The sequence below is a fragment of the Oryctolagus cuniculus genome, chromosome 3 (assembly GCF_964237555.1).
Source record: "Oryctolagus cuniculus chromosome 3, mOryCun1.1, whole genome shotgun sequence".
Classification (NCBI taxonomy): Eukaryota; Metazoa; Chordata; class Mammalia; order Lagomorpha; family Leporidae; genus Oryctolagus; species Oryctolagus cuniculus.
In genome coordinates this window covers 83,931,183-83,947,705 of record NC_091434.1, presented here as the reverse complement: position 1 = coordinate 83,947,705, position 16,523 = coordinate 83,931,183, and the positions used below count along the sequence as shown (strand labels likewise).

Below are 16,523 nucleotides of genomic sequence, written 5' to 3'. Positions count from 1 at the left end.
GGTTTATCCAATCTCAAAGGGCAGGCTGCAAATCACTACATTACATTTTCTCTGTCTTGGAGTTTCTTCACACTCTGTACACCTAACTGTGGATTCCCAGAACCTATGCACCTGATGCCCTTCCATGGGCTCTGCTTCCTCCTGGGTCTCTGGCCCTCTGTGGCTGCTCATCCTCTCTGTGGCTGACCCCCGGCACATGCCCAGCCAAGGATCCACGTCTCCTCTCTCTGTCATCCACCTCTCGCATCCCTGTGGCTGTTACACAAGCAACTACCAGATAATTTTATCACTATATTTAGATTTCACACCATTGACAGCAACACCTATCCTGATTTCAGAGATGTGAAAATGTTAATGAAACAAAAACAAAATCAAATCACTGGACTTGATGTAGTACCGCAGTGAGATCCCAAATTTATAATAAGGCTTGTTCCATGAGAATTTCTTTTGAATGAGACTCTGGAAATCTTGATGTGATTCCTCCAAAGCTTTCAGTTATATAGTATATTTTACAAAGAAAACTTATGATTGAGGGCATTGAATTAGAAAACATATCTGACACTAGTGGTTCTCCCTTTTTTTCACGTTACTTACCACATTCTCAGTGTTTATACATTCTGCATACACTGTGCTCACATCCAACATTAGGCTGCTGCTATCTATGTAAGATGCCAACTGGTGTTTGCTGTAAACAAAAACACCATTAAATACCCCCCTGAATAATATTAACACTTACTTAGATTTTGTGATTGTCTTTACTAATTCTGCATTTGATTGCCTTATTTATAGGTTAATGATGCAAATTAGCTAATTCATGAACATAACACATAACATCTACACATAATCTTAAGTAACTTCACTAGAAATGCAATAAAAACATCAGAGTTTAAAGCTAAACCTTGGTTTTTATCCCAACTGCTATGACAGCAGGTAATCATTTTTATTAACAGTTTGTCTGTGTCGGTGGAAGCCCCAACAGAATGAAGGCATTTGCACTGTTTATGCACAAGGAGCTTGGGTTGGAGGACAGTGGAGAAGACATGAAAGACATCTGTGCTGGGACAGACAGATACTGCATGTACAAAGCCGGTCCTGTGCTTTCCATCAGTGTAAGTAGCCATGGGTGCATCTCAGCTACAGAGCATAGTGGGAACTGCTGGGCTTAGGGGTTCTTTACTTCTCTGTTGTGCTGTGCTTTTTTATACAATTTAATGAAGTGTGCGAGTAGGCCATTTGCTATTGGAAAAAGTCCCCAGGGCAGAACACAAGTCGGCAATGCCCTCTTTTCTTTATTAGTCATCATATAGTTTGGGGGAACCCTCGAAGTCTTCCCCCTCTCTGATTTATAATTAACTCTTCCACTTCCCTTTGTCCCCCAGTGCCACCCAACTTCCACTACTTCCACTCCTAGCACTTTTTCTCCTTTATCCCTTATCCAGCTTTGGAAATGTTGAGTTTTAGTACATGGGGGCCAATTTTTAATTTTTTTTATTTAAATTTTTTTTTCATTTATATAAGGTGAACAAATTTCATGTATTTCAGATACACAGATTTAAGAGCATAATGATACTTACTACCCTACACTCCCTCCTGCCCATGCTCACACCTTCCCTTCTCCATATTATAGAGCAGGGAGTGCTGTTTAACACAATAGAAAACATGTAATACATTTCCACTGAGTTTTTTGTGAATGGCTCTCCGGCCCTTATAATGTCACCAGACCAGCAGAGTGTCCAGAATTATTTGCAAGTTTAGGGCACATACAGATTATTTCTTCCTTGGACTTTGAGTGGCATGCACTTCAAGAGTGCATACACACTTAAACGATGTTCTTAGTTTGTCTGCATGGAGCTCTATCCTGAAGCAGTAGCTCTGAGTCCATCACACATGTGGACACTGCAACTCTCCTGAAGGGCATAGCAGGCATGGCAGGGGACAGGTGGAGAGCTTCCTGCAAAGGTGAAACGATTCTAAGGAGCTGATTTGTAGGCAGCTCCTACACCACAGAACAGCCACCAGCCATGATCAGCCTGTAGTACCCAATGACGGTTTGTGGGTGATCATGGCTGGAAGCCTGGGATAAAGAAGGGAAAATCATGCAATGCCAATGGGCAGCTACATTGACCTCTCCTGTTGGCAAACAGTACCAAAACCTTCTTTGAACTCACAAAGGAGAATCCATTCATTTGCTCATCAATAAACATTTACAGAGCATCTACCTTAGAAAGGTGACTATCTTTTGAGCTTGGCAATTCTTGACTTACTAACTTTTGCTGGACTTTATAGATTGTTGGTCTGCTTTTGCACAGGAAATGAGAGCAGACAAAAATGTAAGATTTATAAAAATGTGAAACTACCATAAATATGCAGTAAAACTCCAGAGTAAAGATATAAAAGCAGCAGCAGACTGATTCTGCTGTCCTACCAGGAAAAAAGATCTGAAATATGTATCATGCCACGGTTAGCCATTTACAAGGGAACCTTATAAGGCAAGCTCCCAAAGCAGACCTCTTTGAAGTTCTTCCTCTTCAGTTACTACAGGGGTGTGTGTGTGTGTGTGTGTACACAAAAGAGAGGCTGCATGACTTTAGCAGAAGTACACAAGGTCCATTTTTCATTTTACCACATTGCAAAAGTGATAATCATAAGCTTATCAAGTGATTTAGAAGGAATTTAGTAAATTAAATAAACTCATCCTCTTAATTTGCAGTTGAGGAAAATAATGCTTAGAGAATTTATTCATTAGTTGCAGAGTCAGATTTATTCATCCTGAACATGCAAATCAATACAACTTTAAGCCCTGATTCCAAGAGGCTTACAATGCATTCTGAAGTCAGGGCATAGGCAACAGGAACTCAGAGATTCAAAGTTTCCATAGTTTAGCATTGATAGTGGTGAGATGGAAGGAACCCAGGTGAAAATGTCATGAACATGGCTCAATGGTGTTCCAAAATCTTTGTGCCCTAAAATGAAATACACTGAGAAATACATTTGACTTGCCTGTAATGTTAGGGATGGCAGAGCCACCAATTTAAGCTCAGTTTCAGTTTTTACAGACTACAGCATGGAAGATCTTTCTGGAGAATTATTAAAGAATACTTGTGTGTAAACAGCAGGTATTTCCAGATCCTATAGCCTGTGTTGATTCCTATTCTGGTGATGTTGATTCCTCTGTTTTAAATGCTGAAGAAAACCAAGGCTACAGTCACAATCTGCAGCAACCTAAACTAATCTCCACATTCAGTACAAGCTTCCAGTTGTTAGGTGGGGGTGTAATCCACATTCTACCCTAGTGCCTTTCAGAATTCACACAGAATTAGTGGCAAATGACAAGGTCACATGAGAGCAAGGGATTGAATTTACCATTCAATTTAACATGGTGGTGAGATGACAAACAAAATTATGTATTTCCTTGAATAGTCAATCTTGCAAAAAGCAATTTTTTCAAAAGCTAATTGTCAGAATCCCAGTGGGGAGATGAGAAACAGCACTGCCCTGGCACACCTGTGAATGGTGCCATCCTCACCTTCTGCTCTTGATGATGAGGGCTAGACCCAGTCTAGCTGGCAGCAGGATGCCACTCTCTGATCCTCACAGATGGACACATCCATCAGCGTGTTGTGTCGGCGTCACTTAGAGATGACTTACATTTTCCTCAGCATTGGCAAAGTCATAATGATTATGCAAATTTATCCAAGGGCTGTTAACTTGTAATGAAGGAAGAAAATATGTCCTTTCTATGCATCAGCTTGTGAGATGTATAATGACTTTTTCTTTTCTCTGTAGCACGGTATGGGCATCCCCTCTATTTCTATTATGCTTCATGAACTCATCAAACTACTTCACCATGCACGGTGCTGTGATGTTACCATCATCAGAATTGGGACCTCAGGGGGAATAGGTGAGGCATGTTGATTTCTATTATTAAAACAGAGTGATTCTTATGCACATTTTTATGTTCATTCAAAATACACCATCATACTCAGAAGAAACCAGATGGGCTGAAAAGCATCAGGAGCTGGACTCAAAAATTTAAGGAAATCTACTCATATTGATTTTTCCCCATTTTCTTCTTTATTTATTTTCATGGAAATCCAGGCAGAGAGACTCAACTGCCTCTTGCTCAGATGATCTTAGGTGTTCATTAGGAGAAGACTAGAATTGCTAGAAAAAAATGTCTTGAGGGTCAGAGTTAGCTTTAAAGCTTAAGAATTTTATAGTGACAGAAACAAGTATGTTCAAATGAAAAAAAAAAAAAACACAGATCTTCCCATTTTATCTGCTAAACAAGCAGATCTCATTGCTCTTAGAAAAACATTGTTCTTAGTTCCTCCCTGTGACTACCTCCATGTTCTTGGTTGTATCTTTTCCTCCTCAATGCACCAGAAAGAAATCAGTCTAGGTTTCTGGAGAAGGCCCAGTGATGCTTCCTAGGGTCTTCCCCCAGCCTCCCCACTTCTCTTCATTCCTTGACTGGTCAATCAGCTTTAGAGTGGCCTTGTTTATGCTTCCAGACTGTGCTGAGATAAGGTTTTAAGCAAAGCTCCTTCTGCAGCCTTTTCTTAAAGAGAAGATCTTGTCAGGAGGTAATTTGACCATGTCATTAAACACAAATACAGACAGGGCATTGTAACCGGAAGGTTTGCTTGATAGAGTGACAGGACTGAATGGGCATGATAAAAAGGGCTGGCATTTTGGAAAAGAAGTGGTCTTAGAATTACACAGTTTTGGAGCAACAAAGAACATTAGAAATCCTAAAACAAAGAACAAGGATGAAAGAAGTGATGTGTCCAAATCACAGAGTCACAGACAGCTAAGACACATGTCACAAGAACCAGACATATTTGAAAAGATTATGACCTCTCCACAGCTGTGTCTGGGAATAAAATCTAGGCAAGACCCTCATACATGGGAGAAAGAAAAACATTTATGGATGTTCAGCCAAGAAGAAAGGAGTATATTGGCAATCAGAGTTAGACCTGGTATCTTGATACTCAACAATATCCCTAAATAATCAGAGTATCCCCTCAATACATTTGAGGATGAATAGAAAACATTATTAAGGTTGCTAATAATTCTTAATCAGTGGGACACACAAGGATCTGTCTATAATCATTGGACCTACACCTATGCATTGAACCACACTGTCTTTTGTGTTTGCCACTTGATGTTAATGAATGCCCAGCACAGACAATGACTTTTGTGGACCACACAGCTCCTAGTCAAGGTTTTTGGTTTCATGGCAACCTGACACATATAGCACATAAATAGAACCAGGATTACAATGGAGGGTCTATGAATGGTGGCTGATTAATGGTGGCTGGTGTGGACACTTTCATTTTGAAGTTTTTGTTTTCATTAATAAGTCAAATATTATCAATAAACTACATTTGCTTTGTTTTGTTTTAAGTTGCAGAGATGAAAGCAGTACAGTTTATTTCTTTGCTAATATGATTACTCTTTAAGTGGACCAACACATCTTGATAAAGACAAAATACTTTATTAAGTAATATTTTGGTCTTTGAGGGACTTTGTGACATAAATCTCTCTATTACATCCAAATATTGGGATAGCATGTGAATAACATTACTTTTTTTAAAAAAAGATTTATTTATTTTTTTACTTGAGAGTCAGAGTTACGCAGAGAGAGGAGAGGCAGAGTGAGAGAGAGAGAGAGAGGTCTTCCATCTGATGGTTCACTCCCCAGATGGCCACAACGGCCGGAACTGTGATGATCTGAAGCCAGGAGCTTCTTCCGGGGACTTGGACTTGGGCCATCTTCCACTGCTATCCCAGGCCATAGCAGAGAGCTCTATCAGAAGTGGAGCAGCCGGGACTAGAACTGGCGCCCATATGGGATGCTAGCACTTCAGGCCAGGGCTTTAACCTGCTTCGCCACAGCCCTGGCCCCAGAATAACATTACTTTTGACTCACACATTTTCAGCTTCCTTTTCAATCACTTTCCTATTACTTAAGACACTGTGAACAATTCAAGGAGTCATTTATTTAGCTTATTTTAAAAGTACCTTACCCATTAAAGCTATATCCTCAGAGGCCACTGTTGGTCTCTAGCTGGATCTTCTAGAGTAATCTGTAATTAGCTCTACTTTGATGAATATCAAAATTTATAGCACCCAGAAGTATAAGGCTAGGCTGTATAACAGGGGCTGGCAAACATTTCTTGTGAAAGTTTAGACAGTAAATATTTTAGGCTTTGCAGAACATGCCGTTTCTGCTGCAACTCCTCATCTCTGCTACTGTAGCTCAGAAACAACCACACAGTGTGTAAATGAATGTGAGGCTGTGTTCCAATAAAACTTTATTTACAAAGGCCAGTGGGGTTTGGCTCATAGAATATGGTTGGTGGTCTTGTCCTCTCTGGCATCTCTATGGAATCATTCACTCATTCAGTAATTTTATCATTGAGCATTTATAATTATGACAGGCACAGTGCTAGCCCTCGGAGACAGCAGTGAGTCGCTAGTGTTCTTGCCTTAGAATTTATAGCTGATAATTAGGTAGGTAGCTGTAAAACTCATGGTGAGCACTAAGATGGAGACAGTCTAAGGCATTATTAAGATACATCTTCTTAGTCAGGCTCTAAATAGAAATCAAAATGGATCAAAATTTGGGTCAACCCTGGGCCTGGGGAAGTTTAATGCAAACTGTGTCAAGTTTTTTTGATCTTCTGCTATGGATTCACACCTTTAAAGGAAGTGGCTTGTGGCTGGCACTGTGATACAGTGGGTTAATACACTGCCTGTGATGCTGACATCCCACATGAGCATGGGTTCAAGTCCCAGATGCTTCACTTTCAATACACCTTCTTGCCAAATTGCCTAGGAGAACAGAGAAAGCTAGTCTAAGTAGTTAGGCCTCTACTATCCATGTGACAGACCCAGATAGAATTCCAGATTCAGGGCTTCAGCCTGGGCCAACCCTGGCCATTGTGGCCATTTGGGGAGTGAACCATCTGATGAAAATCTCTCTCTCTGTAACCCTGCCTTTTACATAAACAAGTAAATCTTAAAAAATTAAGTTACTTACACTGATACCGGAAGAATGAGTTGCTGTTAGTCTCATGAAAAGGTGTTAGGGAGGATGAGAGAGCATTCCAGAGAGGAAAACAGTTGGCAGAAAATGGTTTCTCCAGTGAGCCTGAGGTCTCCAAGGAAGCCAGATTTTGTAGCAATGGAAGGTCAGCCAAGAGGCTTAATTTACATGGAGTCAGTCAGGGGGAGAGGGAGTGAATGTGATGAGAATCTGAAGGAAGAGAGGATAGAGATAGATGCAAAGAAATTATAGTAATCAAGGAGTTGCAGAGAAGATTAAATATCAAGTAGTCACATCATTTTGTGAAAGCTACTTGCTGGCAGACTCATTTAGTTTATTCCTGACCTAATTTATTCAAATTTGAGCCCCAGAAGGCTGGTACTAATTTGCATGTCCAAGAGTCATGTTTGTCTTGAAATCTAAACCCCATCACATTGTAAATTTGAATCTGGAAAGACAGTAAGTATAAATGCCTGTTCTGAATGTTAGTTAATTGTATTTGGGAAAGGAAAGAATTTTCAAGATGAAAATAGTGAAAATCATTAGCAACTTGTATTAATTAACGTTGGCAGAATGTGTTCCATAGCATGTCAAAGTAAATTCTAAATGATACTCGCCATCATCATCTGTTTATTTCCACGTTGCAGGGATCATGCCCGGCTCTGTTGTAATAACAGACACAGCTGTGGACTCTTTTTTCAAGCCTCGGTTTGAGCAGGTAATCTTGGACAAGATTGTCACCCGAAGTACTGAACTCGACAAGGAACTGGCTGAAGAGCTATTCAACTGTAGCAAAGAAATTCCCGACTTCCCAACCCTCATTGGACACACAATGTGTACCTATGATTTTTATGAAGGTGAGAATAATTTATAAAGTCTGGAGCAAAATGCCAGCAACTCTTTGTTATTCCAACCCATAATTTATATTAAAAACCCCACTTTAGAAGATGAATAGTTGTGAATCAATGAAGAAACTGAAACAGCCTTTTTATTTCTCTAAAGTGTAGGAACATAAGGAGCTAATAGGCAGCAGAGAAACACTCACAGAAAGAATGTATCTTGAGAGCAGCCTTAATCCTTTAAGAACAAATGGAATACTAAAAATGCAATGAGTGATGTTCAAAATCATATCTCTTTTTATGCCTTTAGCTTAAATTGGTGATGATGCTATGTTTCTGTCATTCACATTTATCTCAAAGAGAATCTGGCACCCAGGAAAGAGTGGGGATTAGGAAACTGGAAGAAATGTCTGGAGGAACATCATCCCACAGGTTCAAGGTTATCCCCAAGTAATGCTTTTAATCCTGAGGCATGAGTAAAGGGTCCCTAAGAGACATGCTGAAGGTCACTTCCCAGTAGCAGCTTTTGCTATCCAGGGGTAGGGCCAAGAAAAACAAACGTTCAAGGATGGGCCTTGGTCTCTACCCAGGGATGGCACCATGCCTTGGGAGGCATTCTGGAGGTCTTGCTGTGCAGCTATCTTCGTACCAAATACCATATTATTTTATTATAAATTCATTTCATTTTTCCTTTGACCAAACCTAAAGTATTATATTGACTCTTCAAAAATTACATACAGAGATAGATTTTATCATGTATATATTTCACTTCAGGTTAGTGAAGAAGGTTTTTACTACATATTCATTATAAGATAGGAAGGCTGGCCAGCGCGGCGCCTCACTAGGATAATCATCTGCCTGCGGCGCCGACACCCCGGGTTCTAGTCCCAGATGGGGTGCCAGATTCTGTCCCGGTTGCTCCTCTTCCAGGCCAGCTCTCTGCTGTGGCCTGGGAAGGCAGTGGAGGGTGGCCCAGGTTATTGGGCCCCTGCACCCACGTGGGAGACCAGGAGAAGCACCTGGCTCCTGGCTTTGGATCGGCGCAGGGCACCGGCCACAGCACACTGGTAGTAGTGGCCTTCCTCTCTGTCTCTCTCTCTCTCTCACTGTCTAACTCTGCCTATCCAAAAAAAAAAAAAAAAAAAAAAAAGATAGGAAGGCTATTGGGTCTGAGAGAATTGAGATCCCCTATTCTAGGTCCCTAGAATCCCTTCTGGAGATCACCCATCCAGGTATTTATGCCAGAGCTTGCAAAGGGCAGCCTGATAGAGTTGGTGTTTCCTCTGACCTGCATAGTATTATCCAAAATGTGAATAATTTTGCCAATATTTATAATTTCTGGAACTTTCATATGGAAATTCACAGTATTTGGCTTTAGGAATAATGTCACCTGAAAAAATAAAATTATTGTATGCATGGCAGCCCTAGCAAGCCATGGTCCACATGTGAGCTACATTCACTGGAGGTGAGATGAGCTGCTCCCCTCAGACCCAGCAGCCCCCTTCTCTCTGATTTAATCTGCTTGTCTCTGGGATGGTTGGCCCTGAATCTGTACAGAGAACCCTTGTCAGGCAGCCAAAGAGAAGAAAATAGAGAAGAGCAAGCCACCAGAGTGCTGGTGACATGAAAGATGGAGGAAGTGGGAGGGAATAGAGGAAAGGGAGCCCAGAAGAGGACTCTGTCAATAGAAGATGAGCACAATGTTCTTCCCCCCGCACTCCCACCTGCCTCAGTCTGAGCCCTCCCTGGGACGGGGACGGGAGAAAAGGTCATCTCCAAGTGCATGCAAAGTGCAAGAGAACTAACACCACTGGACTTTCCTCCACCTCCTCTGTTCCCACTAGGGATGCAGGGGGAAGTTAAGTAATGACAGGCACTGGGAGCAACCTGGAAAGAAGGGTATGGTCACAGAGAACTGAGAGGGAGGCAGATTAGTAATCTCTGTGTAGCTTTCCCTGTGCCAAGGGTCATAAAGATAGCTGCAGTGTCCAACTCATTGTCCCCACCCTCCATTAGCTTAGGAGCATTGCTGAGGCCTGACACCTCTTCTCCCCAAGCACTTAACCCTGGGCCAACCCCCAGGTGCTGGAGGAGCCCCAAAGGGCAGCTCTCCCAACGCCTTCCTGCCCAATTCGTGATGTCCCTGGGCACAGCACTGGCTGCTACAGCAACTTGGTGGCTACTGGCTCGGGAGTAGGACTCTCAGTCATGCACACTCCGCCATACACGTGCATTTCTTGAGCTATGCACAGATTTGCTCCATAGTCTTTTTTTTTTCTTTTGACAGGCAGAGTGGACAGTGAGAGAGAGATAGAGAGAAAGGTCTTCCTTCACCCTCCAATGGCCACCGTGGCCAGCGCACTACGGCCAGCGCACCATGCTGATCTGATGGCAGGAGCCAGGTACTTATCCTGGTCTCCCATGGGGTGCAGGGCCCAAGCACTTGGGCCATCCTCCACTGCACTCCCTGGCCACAGCAGAGAGCTGGCCTGGAAGAGGGGCAACCGGGACAGAATCTGGCGCCCCGACCGGGACTAGAACCCTGTGTGCCGGCGCCGCAAGGCGGAGGATTAGCCTAGTGAGTCACGGCGCCGACCTCCACAGTCTTCTGATAGGAAGTGATAGGTTCATCTTACCTGAGGAGCAGGCTCAAGGGCTAGACAGATCAGAGAGCCTGGTGGCCCACAGCAAGCCTACGGTTGGTTCCCCTGCAATTGCAGTGAGCAGCAAGTCATTACATGTTCTCCTGTCTTTCAGGTCAAGGCCGACTGGATGGAGCACTGTGCTCTTTTTCCAGAGAAAAGAAGTTAGATTACTTGAAGAGAGCATATAAAGCTGGAGTCAGGAACATTGAAATGGAATCTACAGTGTTTGCAGCCATGTGTGGCCTCTGTGGGCTGAAGGGTAAGCTTTTCAGGAATGCCTAGGGTCACAATCTCCTCCTTCATGCAGCCATTTTCATTCTTTAGGAGAAGGAAAAGAGGTTCAGACACTTATTGCTTTGGCTACATTGCATGTCTTACTATTGTCTATAATACATTATCTCGTCAAGTCTTGTGAATGGATAGGAAATTATTTCAACTGTTCAAATGAGGGTCAACTCAAGGGTAAAAATCAAGTTGCCCAAGCTCACTGGCTAGTTGGTGATGTAGCCAGGATTCAGCAGCAACTTCACTTTCATTCATGCTAATAGTGGTTGCTATTTTCTACTACAACTGAATTTATTGAGACAGGATGCCTATAAGATATTACTAAATTAGTCCATTAATCATAACTTTAAATAATGTGGTCAAGGAAGGGTCAGAACAGAAGATGCCATTTGGGAAAATGCCATCTGAATATCTGGGGAAGTACATCCTGGTAAATGGAAATCTATGGCCATGATGCAGAGCATACAGATTGTGTTGAGGAACAAGAAAGTGACCGGTGTACCTGGAAGGGAGGGAGGTTGTGGAATGGTAGGAGGAGGGGTGGAGAAGATGCAGGTTGTATGGGCCATTGCAAGAACTGTGACTTTCAATCTGAGTGAAATAGGAAGTCATTGGAGGGCTCTGAAAAGAGAAGTGACCAGAATTGACCTGCATTTTACAGAGTCACTCTGGCTGCTGAATTGCAGAGAGCCTAGTTGGGTCAAGGGCAGAAGCAGGGAGAGGAATGAGAAGGCTAATACAGCAGACTGTAGGAGATGATGGGCCACAGTGATCCCAGTTGAGAAAATGAGAAGTAGTCAGATTCTGGAAATATTTTTTAAGGTTTAAATTTACTTAAAGGAAAAGCAATACACACACACACACACACACACACACACAGAATCAGAGAGAGAGAGACACAGAGAGGGAGAGAGAGAGAATCTTCTGGTCTACTAGTCCACTTCCCAAATGCCTGCAACATCTGGACCTGGACTAGGTTGAAGCCAGGAGCCAGGAATACAATATGGGTCACCCAACAGGGTGTCAGTGACCCAAGTTCTTGAGCCATCATCTGTTACCTCCCAGGGTACCCACTAACAGGAAACTGGATTGGAAGTAGAGGCAGGACTCAATCCCAGGCACTCTAATACATGATGTTGGTGGCCTAAGTTGTGTCTTACCTGCTGTGCTACACCTGCAGTAAACATTCTGGAAACATTTTAAAAACAAATCCAAGGGTATTCGTTGACAATTTAATGCAACTTTCAGAGAAAGGCAAGAGGCAAGAATGACCCCCATGTTTCTGGCTTGAAGCATGAGGTTCTCATAATTGGGATGGAGATGATTTAGATGACGTTAAGGAAGTAATAGTGCTAACGGAGGCCAAGCAGGTGGGTAGATTGATAGATCTTGAGTTTAAGTGAGAAATTTGGAGTAGAGAAGTAAATTTGTAAGTTGACAGCCTAGAGATGGCACTTAAAGGCATGCACAGATGAGATGACAAAGAGAAGGTGTGTATGCACAGCTGGGAAGAGGTCTTCAGCTAAAGGTTAGAAATTAAGGGAGATGACAGAGACCAGTAAGGGCAGCCTGTGAAACTGGTCATACATTAGGATAATGCTGTGTGCTGGCACAGAGGGAAAAAAGCTTACAAGTAGAAATAAGAAATACAGTATGACTGTGCACCATTTGAACATAAGCAGAATTCGAGTTCCAATATCAGTACTTAGAGACAGTCAATTTTAATACATTGAAAACAAATGCTTCTTTCTAAGAATATGTGTTAGCAAAAATTTACAGTTTGTAAGAAGAGAAGCATCCTTATCACTTTCATCTCTCAGAATGTACATGTCTGCAAATATTCTTACAAAAAAATTCTTACAAATATGCAGGTGGAGGGCAGCAAATGCTGGCTCGTCTTCTTTAGAAGCTCATTGTTAATACCCCCTACCAGCACCACAGCGACATCCGATTTTCTCTAAGTTAGTGAGGGTGGGGCAGCCTGGCCTTGCCTGAGCAGCAGTGCAGTGAGCACACACAGCCAGCAGGGACATGTGGTTCCAGATATTTCTGCTCCCTGGAAATGCCTCCTCACCTTTCTTTGTTAGAGATCAGGCCAGTCGCATCTCCCCCTAACATGCAAATAGGTAGAAACTTGGCCACCTGTTTAAACAAACTGCTGTTGCCAACACACTGCCCTAGAGTGAGTATGGGGATGATATTAATTAATTCTCAAAGGTTACTCCTTGGCAGCCAAGGAAGAATTTTAGGCTTATGAACCCTGGACCCAAGTCTCTGTCTCTAGGAAGTTGCAGAAATCTGAGAGAAGTTATTCTTCTTGGAGAGCTTTTCTGTGCTTGTTGCCAATCTTCATGACCTTGCTCACTCTGTCACCTGCAAGTATCCCTCCTAGATGCTTTCCTGGCTACTTCTCTGCAGTTCCTGCCCCCTACTGCATTTTCTTTGTTCTGTCTCCATTGAGGCTGCTGGTAGCTGATTTCAGCCTGCAGATAGCTCTCTCCCAGGCCCCGCTGAAGCCATTTCATTGAGCAGACCCCTTATGGGCTGTCAACATTCACACTACAGCTTGCATGTATAACTCTAAAATTTCAGGACTTCATTGGATTATTTCAGTCTGAATTTTGTTCTAGTGTCAGGAGCTCTTATCTCCTTCAGACATCAGTGTTTTAAAAGGTAGATTCCCGATATCCTGCCTTCTGCAAGATCAGCCATCAAGTACACAGGGAAAAAACAAAACAAAACAAAAAACAAAACAAAACCATGCATAGGATGCTATTGTGTTCCTATCTCTCACTACCACTTCATAATATTCTTCCCCTATGGCACAGTGAAGCTTGGAGGCTAGCATCTGGTACCTTTTGATTTCAACCTAATTTGCAACAGACTTTAGGTGAGTTGGAAAAACTTACTTAGGGGAAGTACGGAGAGCACAGTCAAAAGCAACAGAGGAAGTTAGGGAGGCTGTGCCAACACTAAGATGCGTGAAGAAAGAACTCACTTAGCGCTGGAAGCTCAGAGCTCAGACTGCTGTTGACCTTCTTGAACTGCTGCTGCTAGGCCCTACTCCCTGTCTCTGTCAGTGACGTCCACCCCATCCTGTCTCTTCAGGCAGCCCTCACTGACTGCCTTTTCTGTCCCTTTAGTACTATCAGACAACTCCATAACCGAGTTCACACATATGTGCTAGTTGACAATGTTGGCTTGTCAATAACACTATATTATATAGTAAGGTCATTTAGGAGCCCACTGTCCTCAGAGCAATCACTCACTGGGTTTAGATGAATGCAGAAACAGATATTTCTGCATCTGCTAGGCACAAGGAGATCTTGACTCCACATGTTTTACTACTTTTGCTTCTTTTATTTTTAAATTTTTGACTAACATGTAAGACTTGCACATTTTTAAGAAGTACAGTATACTATTTCTTTTTTGTGTGTGTTTCAAATACTGTTTATTTTTATTGATATTTAATTGTACATATGTATTTATGGGATACAAGGTGATGTTTCTATGCTTGTATACCTTGTCTAATGATCAAATTAGAGTAATTAGTATATCCATAACCTCAAATATTTATCATTTCTTTGTGGGTAAGGACATTAAAAGTCCTCTCCTGGCTGTTTTGAAAAATATATTGTTATTAACTGTAGTCTCTTTAATAAGCAGTGGAACATCAGAATTTGTTCCTCAAATCTAGCTAACATTTTACCCATCAACTAATCTCTCCCCAGTTCCCTCACCATCAACCCTCTTCCTATACCCACTGGTAACCAGCATTCTACTCTCAACTTGAATGTAATCAACTTTTTTAGAGTTCACGAATGAAGGAGATCATGTGGTATTTGTCTTTCTGTGCCTGGGTTATCTCAACCTAACGTAATGTCCTCCCCAATGTTCATCCACATTGTCACAAATGACAGGATTTCAATCTTTTATAAGGCTGAGTAGTATTCATTAAGTATGTATGCCGAATTTTATTTATCCATCCTTTGGTTGATGACACATGGGTTGATTCTGTCTCTTAATTAGTATGAATAGTGCAGGAATAAACACAGGAGTATAGATGTACCTTCAATAGACTGATATCATTTGCTTTTTGGCCGCAAATGGAATGCACATATTTCTTCAGAAACAAATTGAGAAAACTGGCATGCCAAGAAAAAATTTTGAATAGCCCCATGTAACTTAAAAAATTAATTTCATGCTTTCATCTTCCCTAAAAATAATGAAAGTCTAAATAGTTTTACTAGTGAATTCTACTAGACATTTAAAGCTGAAACAACAGCCCAATAATATATTCTTTCAGAAAATAGAGAAGGATCACCTTCCACGTCATTTTAAGACACCAGCATAATTATGATAGCAAAACCTGAAGAATGTAAGAAAAAATTATACAACTATAATCCTAATACAGGTGAAAAAACCCTTCACTAAATATGTAGCAAAATCAAAGCCAGAGAAAAGTCAAAACTAAAAATAAATAGGAATAATTCATTTTTCTTCTTGTTCTCTTATGTAATCTACTTTGCTGTTGAGATTTGTACTTCTGTGTGCTTTCCTGATGTTGGTTACCTTTGTTTCAGTTCTCATATAGGACTCCCTTAAGCGTTTCTTGTAGGGCCAGTCTGGTGGTAAGGAATTTCTTCAGTTTTTGCTTGTCAGGGAAAGTCTTGATTTCTCTTTCATTTTGAAAGATAGCTTTGCTAGGCTGGCAGTGTCTTACTTTGAAGATTTTGAATATTTCATCCCATTCACTCCTGGCCTATAAGGTTTCAGCTGATCAATCTGCCAGTTTCTAGTAGGAGGGGGAATTCCCTTATAAATGACTTGACAAGAATTACAGTATACTATTTCAACACACATACACAGGGTAAACTGATCATGCCAGGCAATTAACCTTTCAATTTTCTTTGTGTTTGGAGCCTGGCAGCTCCTCTGTTCCTGTTTTTATACAGAACATAAAACCTCATTGCATGCTATGATCATCCCACTGTGCTGTGAAACTCATTACATTCACCCTACTGGGTTTTGGTCCCCGTTATAAAGTTCCCACCTATTCTCATTCACTTCACCATTCCCAGATTCTGGTAATTAGATCAAATATATTTATCAAAAATATATATATATATTCAGATAAAATACAGGTAAGCAAATATATATGCACATATATAAACCACCACTTTTATACATGCATATAATTTTTAAACTTTCATATCTCATGGTATTTGTCTTTATTTCATTTACTATAAAGATCTCCAGCTTCATTGATTTTGCTGCAAATAATATTCCATTGTGTGTGGGTACCATATTTTCTCTATCTATTCATCCACTGATGGACACCTAGATTAATTCCAGGTTTTGGCCATTGTGAGTAATATTACAATGAATATAGGATACAAATATTGCTTCCATATCCATATCATTTCCTTCAGCTATATACCTGGAAATGGCATTGCTGGGGCATATAGTGATCTATTTTTAGTTTATTATTTAAAAGACAGAGGAAGAGCAAGTGAGCTATCTCCCATTTGCTGCTTCACTCCCCAAAGCCCACAACAGCTGACTGGGCTAGAATGAAGCCTCCCACATGGATGGCAGGGACCCAACTACTTGAACCATTAGTGCTACCTCCCAAGGTGTGCATTAGCAGCAAGCTGGAATTAGTAGTGGAGCCAAAACTCCAATTCAGGCACTCGGATG

General features: G+C 41.5%; 1 protein-coding gene across 1 annotated transcript in view; it reads left to right on the top strand.

Annotated features, from left to right (window-relative positions):
• Positions 1-16,523, top strand: part of UPP2 (uridine phosphorylase 2) — a 66,661-nt gene that overhangs the window by 20,729 nt on the left and 29,409 nt on the right. Inside the window, exons 3-6 of the mRNA XM_008258604.4 lie at positions 951-1,109; positions 3,787-3,901; positions 7,702-7,911; positions 10,651-10,797. Of these exons, the coding sequence (XP_008256826.1) occupies positions 951-1,109; positions 3,787-3,901; positions 7,702-7,911; positions 10,651-10,797 (631 nt within the window). The remainder of the gene's footprint in view (positions 1-950; positions 1,110-3,786; positions 3,902-7,701; positions 7,912-10,650; positions 10,798-16,523) is intronic.